This window comes from Tinamus guttatus, unplaced genomic scaffold, assembly GCF_059628265.1.
Source record: "Tinamus guttatus ecotype Peru unplaced genomic scaffold, ASM5962826v1 Tinamus_guttatus_pri_ptg000629l, whole genome shotgun sequence".
Classification (NCBI taxonomy): domain Eukaryota; kingdom Metazoa; phylum Chordata; class Aves; order Tinamiformes; family Tinamidae; genus Tinamus; species Tinamus guttatus.
Window position 1 is genome coordinate 1,708,494 of NW_028289163.1, and position 18,765 is coordinate 1,727,258.

Genomic DNA, 18,765 nt, shown 5'->3' on the forward strand with positions numbered 1-18,765 from the left:
CCCTGTCCGGTCCCGGTCCCGGCTCCGCCGGCTCCTCGCGGCCGCTCTGGGCTCGGCCCCCCTCCCGGTTCCGACCCGGCCCGGGGGCGGCGCAGCCCCGGACCGGCCCCGGTCCCGGCCCCGCTCTGCCCGCGGGCACCGGAGCGGAGGAAACGGAACCGGAGAGCGGAGCGGGAGCGGAACGGGGGGTACCGGAGCGGGGGGACCGGACCGGGACCGGACCAGACCGGACCGGGCTCAGGGTACCGGCCCGGGGCTCTGCCCGCCCCTCCCCTCGGTGGCACCTCCCGGCCCGGCCTCTGGGGGGACCCGGGTCCCTCCCGGGCCAAGCGCTGTCCCCACGGCCACCTTGTCCCCGCCCTGTCCCCGTTCCTATCCCAATCCCCGGCCTCATCCTGTCTCCGTTCCCATCGCATTCCTGTCCCCATCCCGTCTCTCCAGCAGGACCAGTCCCAGGAAGAAACCAGTGACCTCGCTGTGTCATTGGGCAGGGTGACGGTGACTGTCCCCAACCACAGGAACAACACGGGCTGGAGAGACTCGTCCCAGCTCCGTGCGCTCCCAGTTACCTCCGATCCCCCCGGATCCAAGCGGCTCCAGCCCCAGGTCCCCGCAGGAGGGGACAGGGGGACGGGATGCGGCGGCTCCAGCCGTGTTGACACAAGCGGCTCTGTCTGTCCCCGTCCTTCGGTGACACCGCGTCTGGGGCCAGCGCCAGCGCAGGACACGGGGACATCACCCCCCCGGGGACAGAGACCGGGCAAACTCACTGCTCCAGGGCACGGGGACGCCAGGAGGGACACGGGGACGCAATGAGGGACACGGGGACGCAATGAGGGACATGGGGATACAAGGAGGGACAAGGGGACGCAATGAGGGACACGGGGATACAAGGAGGGACACGGGGACACCATGAGGAACACGGGGACGCAATGAGGGACACGGGGACGCAAGGAGGGACACGGGGACGCAAGGAGGGACAAGGGGATACAAGGAGGGACACGGGGATGCAATGAGGGACACGGGGATACAAGGAGGGACAAGGGGATACAAGGAGGGACAAGGGGACACCATAGAGAGCGCTGGCCCCGCGGGGGACACAAGGGATGCCCTGTGGTCCCCATAGGGGACACAGGACACAGGACGGGGGTCCCCACGGTCCCGTGCCCGGCCCCACGGCTCCCATGCGCCGGCGGTTCCACCGCCCCGAAACACAAAACAGCCACGTCCTGCCCCGAGGGGACACAGGGGACAGCAGAGGCAGAGACTTTATTGCGGCCACGGCGGGACGGGGGGACAGGGGACCCCATTTGTGTCCCCGGGGCCGTCACGGCCCGGCCGGGTCCTCGGCCTCCTCCTGCGGCAGCAGCTCCGGGGTGGCGGAGGCGACTTCCACGTGCGCCAGGTAGCGGCTGTCGAAGCAGGAGCGGCGCTCGGCGGCGTCGGAATCGCAGCAGCGCTCGGGGTCCTTCCAGGAGCTCCGCAGGGAGGAGCAGAGCGCGGCGATGGAGCGGGACGTCTGCGGGACGGGAGGGCGATCGCACCCGCTGCGCCGGACGGAACGGGCGTGCGGGACCGGGATGTGCAGGATTGGGATGTGCGGGACCCGAGTGCGCGGCACGGGGATGTGCGGGACCGGGATGCACGGGACCGGGATGTGCGGGATTGGGATGTGCGGATCGGGACGTGCGGGACTGGGATGCGCGGGACTGGGATGCGTGGGATTGGGATGCGCGGGACCGGGATGTGCGGGACCGGGATGCGTGGGATTGGGATGCGCGGGACCGGGATACGCGGGATTGGGATGTGCGGGATCGGGACGTGCGGGACCGGGACGTGCGGGATCGGGATGTGAGGGATCGGGACGTGCAGGACCGGGACGTGCGGGACTGGGATGCGTGGGATCGTGCTGTGCGGGATTGGGATGCGCGGGATTGGGATGCCCGGGACCGGGATACGTGGGACCGGGATGCGCAGGATTGGGATGTGCGGGACCGGGATGCACGGGATTGGGATGCATGGGATTGGGATGCACAGGATCGGGATGCACGGGACCGGGATACGCGGGACCGGGATGCGCGGAACCCAGGCGCGTGGGACTGGGACGTGCGGGACCAGGGCGCGCAGGACCGGGATGCGCGGGACCGGGACACGCGGGATCGGGACGCGTGGGACCCGGGCGCGCGGGACCGGGATGTGCGGGACCCGGGATGCGCAGGACCAGGATGCGCAGGGCCCGGGAGGCACGGGACCAGGATGCACGGGACCCGGGATGTGCGGGACTGGGATGTGCGGGACTGGGACCCGCAGAACCGGGATGTGCGGGACTGGGACACGCGGGACCGGGACGCTCGCGCGCTCGCCCACCTCCTCCTCGGCGCAGGCCACGCGCTCCGCGTCGTCCAGGGCGCAGCAGGAATCCGTGATGTTCTGCACCAGCTGCGGCACCGGCTTCCTGCACGGAGACGGGATGGAGTGGTACGGACGCCCGGGCCCCTCCGGGGAATATGGGACCCCATGGGCACTAACAGTGAATGTGGCTAAAGGAGCATCCCGGGGGGAAGATGGGGTGGGTATGGAATGGGACCCGGACGCCTGGGCCCCTCTGGAGCTCCCAGCATTGGGGAACAACCGGCCAGGAGGCGGGTGTGGAAATAGATCCCAGACGCCCGGGCCCCTCCCCGGTTGTGGCCGGATGAACAACGCGTGGGTGAGGTGGGAGGGGGCAGAAATGCAGGAACAACCGCGGCACAGGAACAACCGGAGCGCAGGAACAACCGCGGCACAGGGACAACCACGGCACAGGAACAACCGGAGCATAGGAACAACCACGGCACAGGAACAACCAGAGCGCAGGAACAACCACGGCACAGGGACAACCGTGGTGCAGAAACAACCACGGTGCAGGAACAACCACGGTGCAGGGACAACCGTGGTGCAGGACACGTGGTGCAGGAACACCCGTGGCGCAGGAACAACCGCAGCACAGGAACAACCACGGCGCAGAGACAACCGCGGTGCAGGAACAACCACAGTGCAGGGACAACCGTGGTGCAGGACACGCGGCGCAGGAACAACCACAGCGCAGGACATGTGGTGCAGGGACAACTGTGGTGCAGGGACAACCACAGCACAGGGACAACCGCGGCACAGGGACAACCGCGGCACAGGGACAACCGTGGTGCAGAAACAACCACAGTGCAGGGACAACCGAGGCGCAGGAACACCCGTGGTGCAGGGACAACCGTGGCGCAGGGACAACCGCGGTGCAGAAACAACCACAGTGCAGGGACAACCACAGTGCAGGGACAACCGTGGTGCAGGACACACCCCATGGTGCAGGGACAACCGGGGTGCAGGATCCCCCGTCGCGGGTCACTCACCGCTTGGTGAGCAGCCGCGCGTGGCCGCACAGCGCTCGCAGCACCGGCGCGCGCGGCGGGGCCAGCCCGGCGCGGCGCAGCTCCCCGTCGTACGCCGGCCGCGGCGCCTCGGCCGCGAAGCAGCGCCAGCGCGCGGGGCCCGCGCCGCGCCGGCAGCACCGCGGCTGCCGCGTCTTCACGGCGCCCTCCTCCTGGCAGAACCGCTCCAGCGTCCGGCGCCACTGCGCGACGGAACGGGGACGCCGTGAGCGGTGACACCGGCGCGCGCCGGGACCCCTGCGCACACCGGGACCCCCGTGCGCACCGGGACCCCCGCGCGCACCGGGACCCCCGCGCATACCGGGACCCCTGTGCACATCGGGACCCCTGCGCACACCGGGACCCCCCCGTCGCGCGCGGTGACGGTGACACTCACGGCGTCGCGGGCGCAGGACACGCCACCATCGCGGCAGCAGCCCTTGTAATCCCGCTCCATACGGGCCAGGGCCCTCGCGCGGCTCCCGGAGCCGCCGGCCGCGGCGGCCACGCGGAAGCGCCGCAGCCGGCAGATGTTTTCCATGTTGGTCTCCGTGGGCTCTCCGGGCGGGAACGCGGGCGCCCCGGGGGTGGTCGAGGCCGCCATGGGCACCACGGGGATGGCTGCGGTGGCGCCGGTGGCCGCGGCGTCCTCGAAGCAGCGCTGGCGCTCGGCGCCGCGCCGCAGGCAGCAGCGGTAGTGACGGGTCTTGACACGGAACTCGTCCTCGCAGAAGCCGTCCAGGACCTCCGACCACTGAGGAGGGAGCGAGCGGGGACGCGGGGACGCGTTGGGGACATGGGGATGCGCTGGGGACACAGGGACATGCTGGGGACATGTTGGGGACATGGGGACACGCTGGGGACACAGGCATGCACTGGGGACACGGGGACGTGTTGGGGACACGGGGTTGTGCTGGGGATGCTGGGACACGCTGGGGACACGGGGACGTGTTGGGGACACGGGGATGCGTTGGGGACACGGGGATGCGCTGGGGACACGTTGGGGACATGGGGACACGCTGGGGACACAGGCATGCGCTGGGGACACAGGCATGCACTGGGGACATGGGGACGCATTGGGGACACAGGGTTGCACTGGGGATGCTGGGACACGCTGGGGACACGGGGACGTGTTGGGGACACAGGGATGCGCTGGGGATGCTGGGACACGGGGACACGGGATTGCACTGGGGGTGCTGGGACACGCTGGGGACACTGGGATGTGCTAGGGACACGCGGCTCTGGCACTGGGGACGTGCTGGGGACACTGGGGACATGCAGCACTGTGGATATGAGAACACGCTGGGGACGCATGTGGGACATGAGGGAGCGCTGGGGACACATGGCACGGGGGACATGGGGACGAGCTGGGGACACGGGAATGCGCTGGGGATGCTGGGACACGCTGGGGACAGGGGGACACACTGGGGACACGGGGTTGCACTGGGGATGCTGGGACCCGCTGAGGACATTGGGATGTGCTAGGGACACGCAGCTCTGGCACTGGGGACATGCTGGGGACACTGGGGACACTGGGATGTGCTAGGGACATGCAGCTCTGGCACTGGGGACGTGCTAGGGACACTGGGGACATGCAGCACTGGGGATACGAGAGCACGCTGGGGACACACGGGGGACATGAGGGAGCGCTGGGGACACATGGGGGACATGAGGAAGCACTGGGGACACCCAGCTCTGGGGACACGGGGACCCTCTGGAGACACGGGGACGCTGGGGACACAGGGACGCGCTGGGGATGCTGGGACACACTGGGGACACTGAGGACGCTGGGGACATGGGGACGCTGGGGACACGGGGACGTGCTGGGGACATGGGGACGCGCTGAGGACGCTGGGGACACACTGGGGACACACGGCACTGGGGACACTGGGGACGCTGGGGACACACGGCACTGGGGACACACAGCACTGGGGACACGGGGACGCTCTGGGGACACACAGCGCTGGGGACACGGGGATGCTGGGGATGCTGGGACACACTGAGGACACACAGCACTGGGGACACTGGGGACGCTGGGGACATGGGGACGCTGGGGACACACGGCGCTGTGGACACACGGTGCTGGGGACACGGGGACGCATTGGGGACACGGGGACGTGCTGGGGATGCTGGGACACACTGGGGACACACAGCACTGGGGACACTGGGGACGCTGGGGACACTGAGGACGCTGGGGACACACGGCACTGGGGACACACAGCACTGGGGACATGGGGACGCTCTGGGGACACATGGCGCTGGGGATGCTGGGACACACTGGGGACACATGACGCTGGGGACACAGGGACGCTCTGGGGACATGGGGACGCTGGGGAGACACGGCGCTGTGGACACGGGGACATGCTGGGGATGCTGGGACACACTGGGGACACACAGCACTGGGGACACTGGGGACGCTGGGGACACGGGGACACTGGGGACACGGGGACGCTCTGGGGACACCCGGCGCTGGGGACACGGGGACGTGTTGGGGACACGGGGACGGGCTGGGGATGCTGGGACACACTGGGGACACACAGCACTGGGGACACGGGGACGCTCTGGGGACACGGGGCGCTGGGGACACGGGGACGCGTTGGGGACACGGGGACGCTCTGGGGACAGCGGGCACTCACCGCCTGCTGCGCGCAGGGCAGGGGCTGGCGCTGGTGGCAGCAGCCGCGCAGGCGGCGCCGCAGGTGACCCAGGGCCTCCGCCTGGCGCCGCAGGTGCGAGAAGCCGCTGAGCGGCAGCTCCGCCGGGGACACCGGGGACACCGGCGGGTGGCGGCACAGCCGGGCGACGGCGTCATTGTCACCGGGCCGCGGCGGCGGGAAGGAGGGCAGGTCACTGTGCCCGTGCGGTGGCAGCCACGACGGCGGGTCCTGCTCCTGCTGCAGCGTCACCGGGAGCAGCAGGGCTGGAGGGGGGACACGTTGTGGTGGCCCCGTCCTGGGGACGTGTCCCCAAGGCTTGGCCGGGGGGGACGTGTCCTGCACGCGGTGCCCGGGGATGGGGACACGCAGCTGGCGGGGCTGTCCCCACTCCCCCATCCCTGGTGTTCCCCCCGTGTCCCTGCGCCACTGTCCCTGGTGTCCCTGGTGTCCCCGGTGTCCCCGGTGTCTCTGGCACCCTCCCATGTCCATGCTGTCCCAGGTGTTTCTGCCTTTGATGTCCCTCATGTCCCTGCTCCTGCTGTCCTCAGTGTCCCCGGTGTTCCTTGCGTCCCCCTCCCTCACGTCCCCGGTGTTCCTTGTGTCCCTGCTCACGGTGTCCCTTACGCCTTCATCCCTCATGTCCCCAGTGTTCCTGCCCCCGATGTCCCAGCTGTCCCCATCCACCATGGCCCCAGTGTTCCTGTCCTTCACGTCCCTGGTGTCCCCAGTGCTCTTGCTCCTGGTGCCCCTAGTGTCCCTATCCCTGATGCCACCGCGTCTCTGCCCGTGTCCCCAGTGTCCCTGCTGCCCCCAGCACCCCTGTATCTGGTGTCCCAAATGCTCCCATCCCTTGTGTTTCCCAGTATCCTCATCCCTGGTGTCCCCACAACCCCTGGGGTCCCCAACAGCCCCATCCCGTGTCCCCACAACCCCTGGTGTCCCCAGCAGCCCCATCCCGTGTCCTCACAACCCCTGGTGTCCTCAACAGCCCCATCCTGTGTCCCCATCCCGAGTGCTGCAGTGTCCCAAACAGCCCCATCCTGTGTCCTCACAACCCCTGGTGTCCCCAACAGCCCCATCCCGTGTCCCCATCCCGAGTGCTGCAGTGTCCCCAGCAGCCCCATCCCATGTCCCCACAACCCCTGGTGTCCCCAACAGCCCCATCCTGTGTCCCCACAACCCCTGTTGTCCCCAGCAGCCCCATCCCATGTCCCCAAGCTCCTCACCTGGCTCCGGCCTCAGCGGCTGCATTTTCACCTCCACCTGGGCCAGGGTCTCCGGTGGCCCCGGGGCCACCTGGGCGCTGGCACCTGGGGACGGGGACGATGAGACCGTCCCAGGACCCCCGCGTCCCCATGTCCCACCCAGCCCATCCCAGCGCTCCCGACCGCCCCGGGACGGGGGCCCAGGCGTCCGGGCGCTCTCACCGGCGCCGAGGAGGAGGAGGAGGAGGAGGAGGCGGCTGCGGGCGGCCATGGCGTCGCTGCGGGGCCCCCGCCGGCACCGCCGCCTTATGAAGCCGCGGGGCCCGGCCCGCGCGTGACTCACGGTGACGTCGCCGGCCCGTCCCGCGGCGCCGGGGAAGGGGGGGGGGGGGACACACGGGGACCCCCCTGCTCCTGCGTCACCCCCGGCCGCAGCGGGAGAAAGTCGGATTTTCTCATTTTTCCCCTTCGCTCCTTTCCCGGTTTTCCGGCCGGGCGGCTCCACCCTGGAGCTGATTCACCCCTCGGATGCGTCACGGCCCGGGAGGGGGGTCCTGGGGGGGCTGGTTGAGGCCTCGGGCACCCCCCGTTACCGCCCGGGGGGGTCGGACCCACGGCAGGGAGGGGGCTGAGACCGGCCGCAACTCGGCGCGCTCAGCCCGGGGCGACGGCGCCGATTGCCCAACGCGATCCGGAATTTCACAATCCCGAAACCGCGGAGGGGGAAAAGGGAGGGGTGGGGAACGAGGCCCCACGGGCTGCCCCCCCCCGCGGGCCCAGGCGTCCGGCCCCGTGCGCCGAGCTGCTCCGGCCTCAGCCGGGGTCCCCTCCGGCGCTGCGACACGACGCGGCACAAGCAGGTGCTTCGCGGTGCTTTAATGGAGACGGCGCAGGGCGCGCGAGGAGCGCGCGCGGGCTCAGAGCTGCTCCTCGGCGCGCGGCGCGCGCAGCTCGCGCAGCTCGCGCAGGCGCCGCAGCAGCGCCGGCAGCTCCCGCTCGCCCACGCGCCGGTTGTCCCGCGTGCGCACGTTGACGGTGCCGCGCGCCCGCTCCCGCGGGCCCAGCACTGCGGAGAGAAACGGGAGGCGCTGCGGGGACGGCGCGGCACGGGGGGGACGCACGTGCCGGGAGCCGGGCGTTGCGCTGGCGGGGTATTGCAACAGCGTGTGCATGCGTGCGCGCGGCAGCGCTCAGCGTGCAGGCGTGCGTGCAGGGCGTGCGTGCATGCTCGCATCCATGCCATGCAGGCGTGCATGCACCCACGGGATGGATGCATGCTTGCATTCGTGCCATGCACTCGTGCCTGCACCCACAGGATGCGTGCATGCTTACATCCATGCCATGCAGGTGTGCATGCACCCACGGGATGGATGCATGCTTGCATTCGTGCCATGCATTCATGCACCCATGGGATGGATGCACGCGTGCATGCATGCCATGCACGTGTGCCTGTACCCACAGGATGGATGCACACTTGCATCCATGCCATGCACTCGTGCCTGCACCCATGGGACAGATGCACGTTTGCATCCATGCCATGCATGCATGCACCCACAGGATGGATGCACGCTTGCATCCCTGCCATGCACACGTGTCTGCACCCACAAGATGCGTGCACGCTTGCATCCCTGCCATGCACTTGTGCCTGCACCCATGGGACAGATGCATGTTTGCATCCATGCCATGCATGCATGCCCCCATGGGATGGATGCATGCTTGCATTCGTGCCATGCACTCGTGCCTGCACCCACAGGACGGATGCATGCTTGCAACCCCGCCATGCACGCGTGCCTGCACCCACAGGATGCGTGCACGCTTGCATCCCCACCATGCACTTGTGCCTGCACCCATGGGATGGATACACGCTTGCATACATGCCATGCATGCATCACCCACACCATGGATGCCCGCTTGCATCCATGCCACACATGCGTGCCTGCACCCACGGGACAGATGCACGCTTGCATGCATGCCACGCACACATGCCTGCACCCACGGGATTGGTGCACACTTGCATGCATGCCATGCACACGCGCCTGCACCCACGGGACGGATGCACACTTGCATGCATGCCACGCACACGTGCCTGCACCCACGGGACAGATGCACGCTTGCACCCATGCCATGCACACGGGCCTGCACCCACGGGGTGGATGCATGCTTGTATACATGCCATGCATGCATGCACCCACGGGATGGATGCACGCTTGCACCCACGCCATGCACGCGTGCCTGCGCCTCTGGAATGCACACAGTGCTTGCACCCATGGGACAGATGCACGCTTGCATACATGCCATGCATGCATGCCTGCGCCTCTGGAATGCACACAGTGCTTGCACCCATGGGACAGATGCACACTTGCACCCACACCATGCACGCGTGCCTGCGCCTCTGGAATGCACACAGTGCTTGCACCCACCCCAGGAACACACACTTGCACCTGCAGCACAGCTGCACGCATGCACCCGCGGGACGCCCGCGCGCCTGCAGCCACGTGCGGCGAGCGCAGCGCGCGGGAAGGCGCCGGGCGCCGTCCCCTCCCGGTGGCCGCCGGCCCCGTGCCTGCCCGGCCGCTTCCGTAAGCAGCCGGGGGGATTTTCCCTGCTTGTCAGCCCCGGCGCGGCCGGATGCAGGCGCGGGGCCAGGAGCGGGTGACTCAGCGCGGAGCTGGCGACAAGCGCGTGGGGCCGCCGCGGGGCCCCGCTCGCGTCCCCTCCGTGCCAAACCCAGCGCCGCGGAGCCTGGGGGGACACGGAGGGGACGCGGGGGGGACACGCGGGTCACACTCACCCAGCTGCAGGTTGTAGTGCGCCAGCTGCGCCCGGCGGACCTTGCGGCTCAGCGTGGTGCCGGCGTCGGCGTCCACGTCGGCGGCGAAGCCGTCGCGCCGCAGCGCGTCCAGCACCTGCCGCGGAGCCGCGCTCAGCCCGGCGCGCCGCCACCGCGGCGGGGACGGCGCGGGGGACCAGCGGGCACCCACCTGGCGAGCGTAGCCCTCCTCGCCGGGGCCCACCGGGATCACCATGACCTGCATGGGCGACAGCCAGAGCGGCCTGCGGGGCCGGCGCGCGCTCAGGGGGACGGGGACCGCGCGTGTCCCCTCCGCACGCCGGCGTCCCCGCGTGTCCTCACCACTTGCCGCCGCAGCTCTCGGCCAGCACCGCCAGCATGCGCTCCACGGAGCCCAGCACCGCGCGGTGGATCAGCACCGGCCGCTCGCTCGCGCCGCCCGCGCCGCTGCCACGGGAGCAGGGACGCGCTGCGGGCGCCGCAAGCACGGCCCGGCCTTGGGGACGGGGGCGCGGGGACACGGGGATGGGGACATGGGGATGGGGACGGGGACACGGGGATGGGGACACGGGGATGGGGACGGGGGACATGGGGATGGGGACATGGGGCTGGGGACACGGGGCGGGGGACACGGGGATGGGGACATGGGGATGGGGACGGGGGACATGGGGATGGGGACAGGGACACGGGGATGGGGACATGGGGATGGGGATGGGGATGGGGGACATGGGGCTGGGGACGGGGATACGGGGTGGGGGACATGGGGATGGGGACACGGGGATGGGGACATGGGGCTGGGGACGGGGACACGGGGCAGGGACACGGGGATGGGGACATGGGGATGGGGACAGGGGACATGGGGATGGGGACATGGGGCTGGGGACGGGGATACGGGGTGGGGGACATGGGGATGGGGACACGGGGATGGGGACATGGGGCTGGGGACGGGGACACGGGGCAGGGACACGGGGATGGGGACATGGGGATGGGGACAGGGGACATGGGGATGGGGACATGGGGCTGGGGACAGGGGACATGGGGATGGGGACATGGGGCTGGGGACAGGGACACGGGGATGGGGACACGGGGATGGGGACGGGGGACATGGGGATGGGGACATGGGGCTGGGGACAGGGACACGGGGATGGGGACATGGGGCTGGGGACGGGGACACGGGGTGGGGGACACGGGGATGGGGACACGGGGATGGGGACGGGGACACGGGGCAGGGACACGGGGATGGGGACAGGGACACGGGGCAGGGACACGGGGATGGGGACAGGGACATGAGGCTGGGGATGGGGACATGAGGCTGGGGACGGGGACATGAGGCTGGGGACATGGGGATGGGGACAGGGATGCAGCGCTGGGGACGGGGATATGCGGTGGGGGACGTGAGGTTGGGGATGGGGACGTGGGGCTGGGGATACAGGGTGGGAAATGGGGATGCGGATACGGGCTTGAGGATGGGGACACAAGAGTCTGGCACGCAGGGCTAGGGACACGGGCCTGGGGACGGGGACACAGGGCTGGGGACAGGGCCGTGGGGTTGGGGACGCAGGCTTGGGGCTGGGGATTTGAGGTTGGGGACGGGGACACGGGGTTGGGGACGGGATCGGGACCCCGCCACCGACCTGCTGTAGAGCAGCCCGAAGCGCTCCGGGAGCTGGAAGTCCAGCTGGATCGTGGCGCACTGGTGGTCGCGCCCCAGCGCGTCCTTGATGTGGATGTCGATCTAGCGGGGCCATTAGGGACAATGAGTGGCAATCAGAGCCCCGTGGCACGACACGGACACCAAGGGGACAGGAAGGCCGCGGTGCCACTCGCCTTGGGGCCGTAGAAGGCTCCGTCACCCGGATTCAGCTCCCAGGGCTGCCCGAAGTCCGACAGACTCTTTTCCAGCTGCTAAAGGGACATAAAAAGCCGGAGGGGGCACATGGGATGAGGTGGCGGGGAGGGTCCCTCCGTGCCGCCCCCATGGCCGTGTCCCCACCTGCTCCGCGCGGTCCCACGTGCCGGCGTCGCCCAGGAACCGCGCCGGGCGCGTGGACAGCGCCAGGCGGAAGGAGAAGCCGAGCGCGGCGTAGACGGCGCGCACGAAGTCCAGGCAGCCGCCGATCTCCTCCTCCAGCTGCGGAGCAGGGACACCGGGATGGGGACACGGGAGAGATGGGGGGACACGAGGGGGACGGGGGGACACGAGGGGGACGGGGGCGGGGACAGGAGCAAGGACAGGCGGGGACATGAGAAGGACAGGGGGAATGTGAGGATGGAGGGGACACAAGAGGGACGGGGGGACACAAGACGGACGGGGGGGACACGAGAGGAACGGGGGAACGTGAGAAGGATGGGGGGGACACAAGAGGGACGGGGGGAATGTGAGCAGGACAGGGGGACATGAGAGGGACGGGGGGACATGAGAGGGATGGGAGGACGCGAGAGGAACGGGGGGACACGAGCAGGACAGATGGGGGGACATGAGCAAGGCTGGGTGGGGACATGAGAAGGACAGGGGGAATGTGAGGATGGGGGGAATGTGAGCAGGACAGGGGGACACAAGAGGGACGGGGGGACACGAGAGGGACAGATGAGGGGACACGAGAGGGACAGATGAGGGGACATGAGCAAGGCCGGGTGGGGACATGAGAAGGACAGGGGGAATGTGAAGATGGGGGCAATGTGAGCAGGACAGGAGGGATGTGAGAGGGACAAGGGGACACAAGAAGAACGGGGGGACACGAGAGGGATGGGGGGATACGAGAGGGATGGGGGGATACGAGAGGGATGGGGGGAATGTGGGAAGGATGGGGAGCAGGACGAGGGGACACGAGAGGGACAGGGGGACACGAGAGGGCCGGGCTCGCGCGCGGCGCCGACCTGCTCCAGCGTGCAGAAGATGTGCGCGTCGTCCTGCTGGAAGCGCCACAGGCGGGTGAGGCCGGCCAGGGCGCCCGCGGGCTCGCGGCGGTGCAGCGCGCCGAAGTCGGCGAGCCGCAGCGGCAGCTCGCGCCACGAGCGCGGCCGGTGCGCGAACATGAGGCTGCAAGGGACAAGGGACACGGCGATGGAGCGGCGCGGGGGACAAGGACACGGCGATGCACCGCGTCCCGCGGCGGCTCACCAGTGCGCCGGGCAGTTCATGGGCTTGAGCGAGTAGGTGCGCCCGTCGTGGCCGAAGGAGAACATGTGCTGGCCGTAGTGGTGCCAGTGGCCCGAGCGCTGCCACAGCTCCGCGTCGAACACGGTGGGCGTGAGGACCTCGTGGAAGCCGCGCGCGCGGTACTCGGCCTGCGGCGGGCGGCGCCGTGAGCGCGCGGGGACGCGGGGGGACACGCAGGGACGTGTGGGGACGCAGGGGGACGCGCGGGGACACACAGGGACGCGGGGGGACACGCGGGGGGATGCAGGGACACGGGGGCGACGCAGGGAGACGCGCAGGGGGACGCAGGGAAACGGGGGGATGCGGGGGACACGCGGGGACGTGCAGGGATGCGGGGGGACGCGGGGGGACACGCAGGGACGTGTGGGGACGCAGGGGGACGCGCGGGGACACACAGGGATGCAGGGGGACGCGGGGGGATGCAGGGACACGGGGGGACGTGGGGGGACGCGCGGGGGGACGCAGGGAAACGGGGGGTTCAGGGGATGCGCGGGGACGTACAGGGATGCGCGGGAACGCGGGGGGACACGCAGGGACATGGGGGGACACAGGGGGACGCGCAGGGACGTGTGGGGACGCAGGGGGACGCGCGGGGACACACAGGGATGCAGGGGGACATGCAGGGGGATGCAGGGACACGGGGGGACGTGGGGGGACGCGCGGGGGGACGCAGGGAAACGGGGGGATGCGGGGGACACGCGGGGACACGCAGGGATGCACGGGGACGCGGGGGGACACGCAGGGACGTGTGGGGACGCAGGGGGACGCGCGGGGACACACAGGGACGCAGGGGGACGCGCGGGGGGATGCAGGGACACGGGGGGACGTGGGGGGATGCGCGGGGGGACGCAGGGAAACGGGGGGATTCAGGGGATGCGCGGGGACGTACAGGGATGCGCGGGAACGCGGGGGGACACGCAGGGACATGGGGGGACACAGGGGGACGCGCAGGGACGTGGGGGGACACAGGGGGATGCACAGGGACGCGGGGCGAAGCGGGGGGACATGCGGGGGGACACAGGGGGGCAAGGGGACACGGGGGGTCACAGGGACGCAGGGGGACGCGTGGGGGGACGCAGGGAAACTGGGGGATGCGGGGGACGCGCGGGGACGTGCAGGGATGCGGGGGACGCGCGGGGACACGCAGGGACATGGGGGGACACAGGGGGACGCGCAGGGACGTGGGGGGACACGGGGATGCACAGGGACGCGGGGCGAAGCGGGGGGACGCGCGGGGGGACACGGGGGGTCACAGGGACGCAGGGGGACGTGCGGGGGGACGCAGGGAAACTGGGGGATGCGGGGGACGCGCGGGGACGTGCAGGGATGCGGGGGACGCGCGGGGACACGCAGGGACACGCAGGGACGCGCGGGGATGTGCGGGGACGCGGGCGGCGCTACCTTGATGAAGTCCACGAGCGTGTTGTAGATGCGGGCGCCGCGCGGGAGGAAGAAGCAGCTGCCCGGGCTCAGCTTGTGGAAGAAGAAAAGCTCCTGCTCCTGCGCAGGGGGAGAGGAGTGTCACCGAGGTGTCCCCAGGGTGTCCCCGAGGTGTGGTGTCCCCAATGTGTCCCCGAGGTGTCCCCAAAGTGTCCCCAAGGCGCCCTCAAGGCCTCCCCAAGGTGTCCCCAAGGTGTCCCCGAGGTGGAGTGTCCCCAAGGTGTCCCTGAGGTGTCCCCAAGGTGTCCCCGAGGTGTCCCCAAAGTGTCCCCAAGGCATCCTCAAGGCCTCCCCGAGGTGTCCCCGAGCCATCCCTGAGGGTCCCCGAGACATCCCTGAGGGTCCCCAAGGCATCCCCGAGGTGTCCCCGAGGTGTGGTGTCCCCAATTGTCCCCGAGGTGTCCCCAAAGTGTCCCCAAGGCGTCCCTGAGCTGTCCCTGAGGTGTCCCCGAGGCGCCCCAAAAGTGTCCCCGAAGTGTCCCCAAGATGTCCTCGAGGCATCCTCAAGGCGTCCCCGAGGTGTCTCCAAAGTGTCCCCAAGGCCTCCCCAAGGCGTCCCTGAGCTGTCCCTGCGGTGTCCTCGAGGCGTCCCTGAGGTGTCCCCGAGGTGTCCCCAAGGTGTGGTGTCCCCAATGTGTCCCCAAGGCCTCCCCAATGCGTCCCCGAGGGTCCCCAATGCGTCCCCAAGGCATCCCCAGGGTGTCCCCAAGGTGTCCCCGACGCCTCCCCGAGGCGTCCCTGAGCTGTCCCTGAGCCCCAAGGCGTCCCCAAGGTGTCCCCGAGGTGTGGTGTCCCCAATGTGTCCCTGAGGCGTCCCCAAGGTGTCCCCGAGGTGTCCCCAAAGTGTCCCCAAGGCATCCTCAAGGCCTCCCCGAGGTGTCCCCGAGCCATCCCCAAAGTGTCCCCAATGTGTCCCCAAGGCGTCCCCGAGCTGTCCCCAATGCGTCCCCAAGGGTCCCCAATGCGTCCCCAATGCGTCCCCAAGCTGTCCCCGTGGCGTCCCCAATGTGTCCCCAAGGCGTCCCCGAGCTGTCCCCGTGGCGTCCCCAAGGGTCCCCAATGCGTCCCCAAGCTGTCCCCGTGGCGTCCCCAATGTGTCCCCAAGGCGTCCCCGAGCTGTCCCCAATGCGTCCCCAAGGGTCCCCAATGCGTCCCCAATGTGTCCCCAAGGCGTCCCCGAGCTGTCCCCGTGGCGTCCCCAAGGGTCCCCAATGCGTCCCCAAGCTGTCCCTGTGGCGTCCCCAATGTGTCCCCAAGGCGTCCCCGAGCTGTCCCCAATGCGTCCCCAAGGGTCCCCAATGCGTCCCCAATGCGTCCCCAAGCTGTCCCCGTGGCGTCCCCAATGTGTCCCCAAGGCGTCCCCGAGCTGTCCCCACGGCCCCCCTGCGCGCGGCGCGGCGGGGCCCACCTGGCCGATGCGGCGGTGGTCGCGGCTCGCGGCCGCCTCCTGCTCGCGCTGCCACTCGTCCAGGTGCCGCGCGCTGGGGAAGGCGACGCCGGCCACGCGCTGCAGCGACTCCCGCGCCGGGTCCCCCCGCCAGAACGCGGCCGAGCTCTGCGCGCGGGCGGACGGACACCGTGAGCGAGCGGCACCGCGGCGCGAACGCGGCGCCCCGGGCGGCCCCGCTCACCGTGAGCACGCGCAGCGCGCGCAGCAGCCCCGTGTGCCGCACGTGGGGGCCCCGGCACAGCTCCACGAGCGGCCCGCACCTGCGGGGCGAGCGGCGTCAGGCGCAGGCGCCCGCGCGGGGCCGGGACGCGCGCGCGGCCGCCCGCCGGCACCTATAGACCGTCGCCGTCGCCGTCGTCACCTCCTCCTCGATCTGGCTCAGCTTGAACTTGTTGTGCTGCGGGGAGCGAGATCAGGGCCGGTCCCGCGTCGCCCCCGACACGTTCCGGCTCCGGAGCGCGTTTCCCACCTGGAAAAGCTCCAGCAGCTGCTCCCGCGTCACCTCCAGCCTCTCGAAGGGGTGCCGGGCCTGGGCGAAGGCTCCGCAGGCGGCCTCGAGCGCGGGCAGCTCGTCCCGCCGCACCGTCCTGCGAGGGGCCGCGCGGTGACGTCCCCGCGGTGACGTCCCGGCCCCGCGCGGGGACGGATGGGACCCACATGAGCCCGGTCCTACCGGCCCTCCAGGTGCAGGTCGCAGAAGAAGCCGCTCTCGGTGGCGCCGACGCGGCACGACGGGGCCGCGTAGAAGCGCTCGGCGACGGCAGCCAGGACGCAGGCGGCCGAGCGCCACAGCGCCTGCGCGGGGACGCGGTCACCGTGCGGCCACCGCGGCCCCACGGCGGCCACCGCGCTCGGGACTCACCGCCCGGCCCTCGGGGTGGCCGAAGTCCAGGAGCTCCAGGACGGCGTCGCCGCGCAGGGGCCGCTCCAGGTCCCACAGGGCCCCGTCCACGCGGGCCACCAGGGCGTCCCCGGCGCTGCAGGGGACACGGCGGCGGTGGCGGCACAAGGTGGCACCCGTCACCGCGTCCCCACGGGCACCCACCTGAGCTGCTGGGCCACATGGCGCGGGGTGGTGAGCAGGGCCTGGCCGGGGACGCGGACGCCGCCGGGCAGCGAGATGCGGATGTCGCCGCCTGTCGCCGCCTGTCGCCGCCGCCGCTCGTCCGCCTGTAGCCGCTCGAAGACGCGGAGGCGCTCGGTGATGTGGAGCGCGGGGCCGCTCACCTGCGGGGACAGCGCGGGGTCGGACGCCTGGGCCCCCTCCCCATGGGGACGGTGGCAGCGGGGACGGGGGCGTCATTGGGGTCATGACACCCACGTCCCTCCCCACGGACATGGTGGCAGTGGGGGGCAGGACACCCCACGTGCGCGGTGGCAACGGGACCCAGGACACTCGTGTCCACGGTGGCGGCGGGGGGACAAGGTGAGCAGGACGTCTGGGGGGCGTCCAAAGGGCGCCTCTATGGCCACGCGAGCGACGGGGCCACCCCCCACGCGTGACGGAGCGCGGGAGGGTGACCCGGACGCCTGGGCCCCGGGTGGGGGAGGAGGGGGGTCCCGGACGCCTGGGCCCCGTGGGGGAGGAGGGGGGTCCCGGACGCCTGGGCCCCGGTGCGGGGGGGAGGGGGGTCCCGGACGCCTGGGCCCCGGGGGGGTCCCGCACCCGGTGGCGGCGCGGGGGCCCCGCGCGGAGCAGCCGCCCCGCCGCGCGCGGCAGCCCCATGGCCGCGGCTGCGCCGCCCCTTCCGGGCGCGCCGGCCCGGACGCCTGGGCCCCTCCTGGCGGCGGCGGCGGGACGTGCGGGACGCGGGGACGAGACACGGGGGGGATCGGGCGCGGGTCACCCCAAGGCCCCGGCAGAAACGGGGGGAAAAACCGCAGGTTTTGGGGTTTTTTTTTTTTGCTCGCTTCGCGCGGTGAGCGCGGCGTTTTGGGGGAAAAGTGCGGGGAATCGGGCAGGGGCTGCACGGGGGCGAGCGGCGCCCGGGCCCGAATTGGGGGGAAACGCGGGGAGGGAGGTCCCCGTGCCCCTTTTTTGGCCTTTTTTCCCCCAATTGGAGCCCAGCGCAGCCCGCGGGGCTTCCCGGGAAAGCGGCTGGAATCGGGAAGCGGCGGCTGGAAACGGGCCCCGGAACGGGGCGTTTTATGGAGCGGGGCCGCCCGCGGCTCCGGCACCGCCTGTCCCGCGTTAACGGGCACGGAAAGGAGGGCAAAAAAGGGCAAAAAGAACTAAAAAAACCCCCTATTTCCAGCAGGTCCCCGATTCTGCAGGATGTAAAAATACTACTAATAAAATTAACGTTATTAGTAATAATAAAATTACCATTATTAAGGGTCAGGATGCCCCGTCCGCCCGTTTCTCCTCCTTGGGCAGCCCCGGCCGTTACGAGACACACCGGTTCATGCTTTATTTAAAAATACACGTTTATTTTAGTTCTTGGGTTGTTTTTCCTTTTTTTTTTTTCTTCTCTCTCTCACCTTATAAGGGGAAATACAAAATTTAAAGGGGGGGGGTCGGGGCGTTTAAATCACAGACACGGGGAGGGCAAAAAAGAGGGAAAAACACCGGGGGTTTTTACATATGTACAGGGAGTCCCCGGCCCGCAGCCACCTCGGGGCTTCCAGCCATAAAATTGTGTGTTTTTTGTGTTTTTTTCC

General features: G+C 70.2%; 2 protein-coding genes across 2 annotated transcripts; both read right to left on the reverse strand.

The window, feature by feature from the left end:
• Positions 1–1,325: 1,325 nt before the first annotated feature.
• Positions 1,326–7,534, reverse strand: ECM1 (extracellular matrix protein 1). Its single transcript, XM_088535420.1, has 7 exons — positions 7,423–7,534; positions 7,316–7,368; positions 6,038–6,295; positions 3,799–4,155; positions 3,384–3,604; positions 2,368–2,455; positions 1,326–1,519 (listed from the first exon to the last, which is right to left on the reverse strand). The coding sequence occupies exons 1-7, from the start codon at positions 7,532–7,534 to the stop codon at positions 1,328–1,330; spliced, it is 1,281 nt and encodes a 426-aa protein (XP_088391546.1). The 3' UTR covers positions 1,326–1,327.
• Positions 7,535–8,180: 646 nt separating this feature from the next.
• On the reverse strand, positions 8,181–17,443 carry TARS2 (threonyl-tRNA synthetase 2, mitochondrial). The gene is made up of 18 exons (XM_088535422.1): positions 17,426–17,443; positions 17,150–17,331; positions 16,967–17,081; positions 16,778–16,899; positions 16,574–16,691; positions 16,437–16,501; positions 16,286–16,364; positions 16,063–16,209; positions 14,616–14,714; positions 13,176–13,342; positions 12,932–13,094; positions 12,048–12,185; positions 11,882–11,959; positions 11,689–11,789; positions 10,397–10,501; positions 10,245–10,317; positions 10,055–10,169; positions 8,181–8,329 (listed from the first exon to the last, which is right to left on the reverse strand). Exons 1-18 carry the CDS (start codon positions 17,441–17,443, stop codon positions 8,181–8,183), a joined length of 2,034 nt encoding a protein of 677 aa, XP_088391548.1.
• Between the last annotated feature and the right edge of the window lie 1,322 nt (positions 17,444–18,765).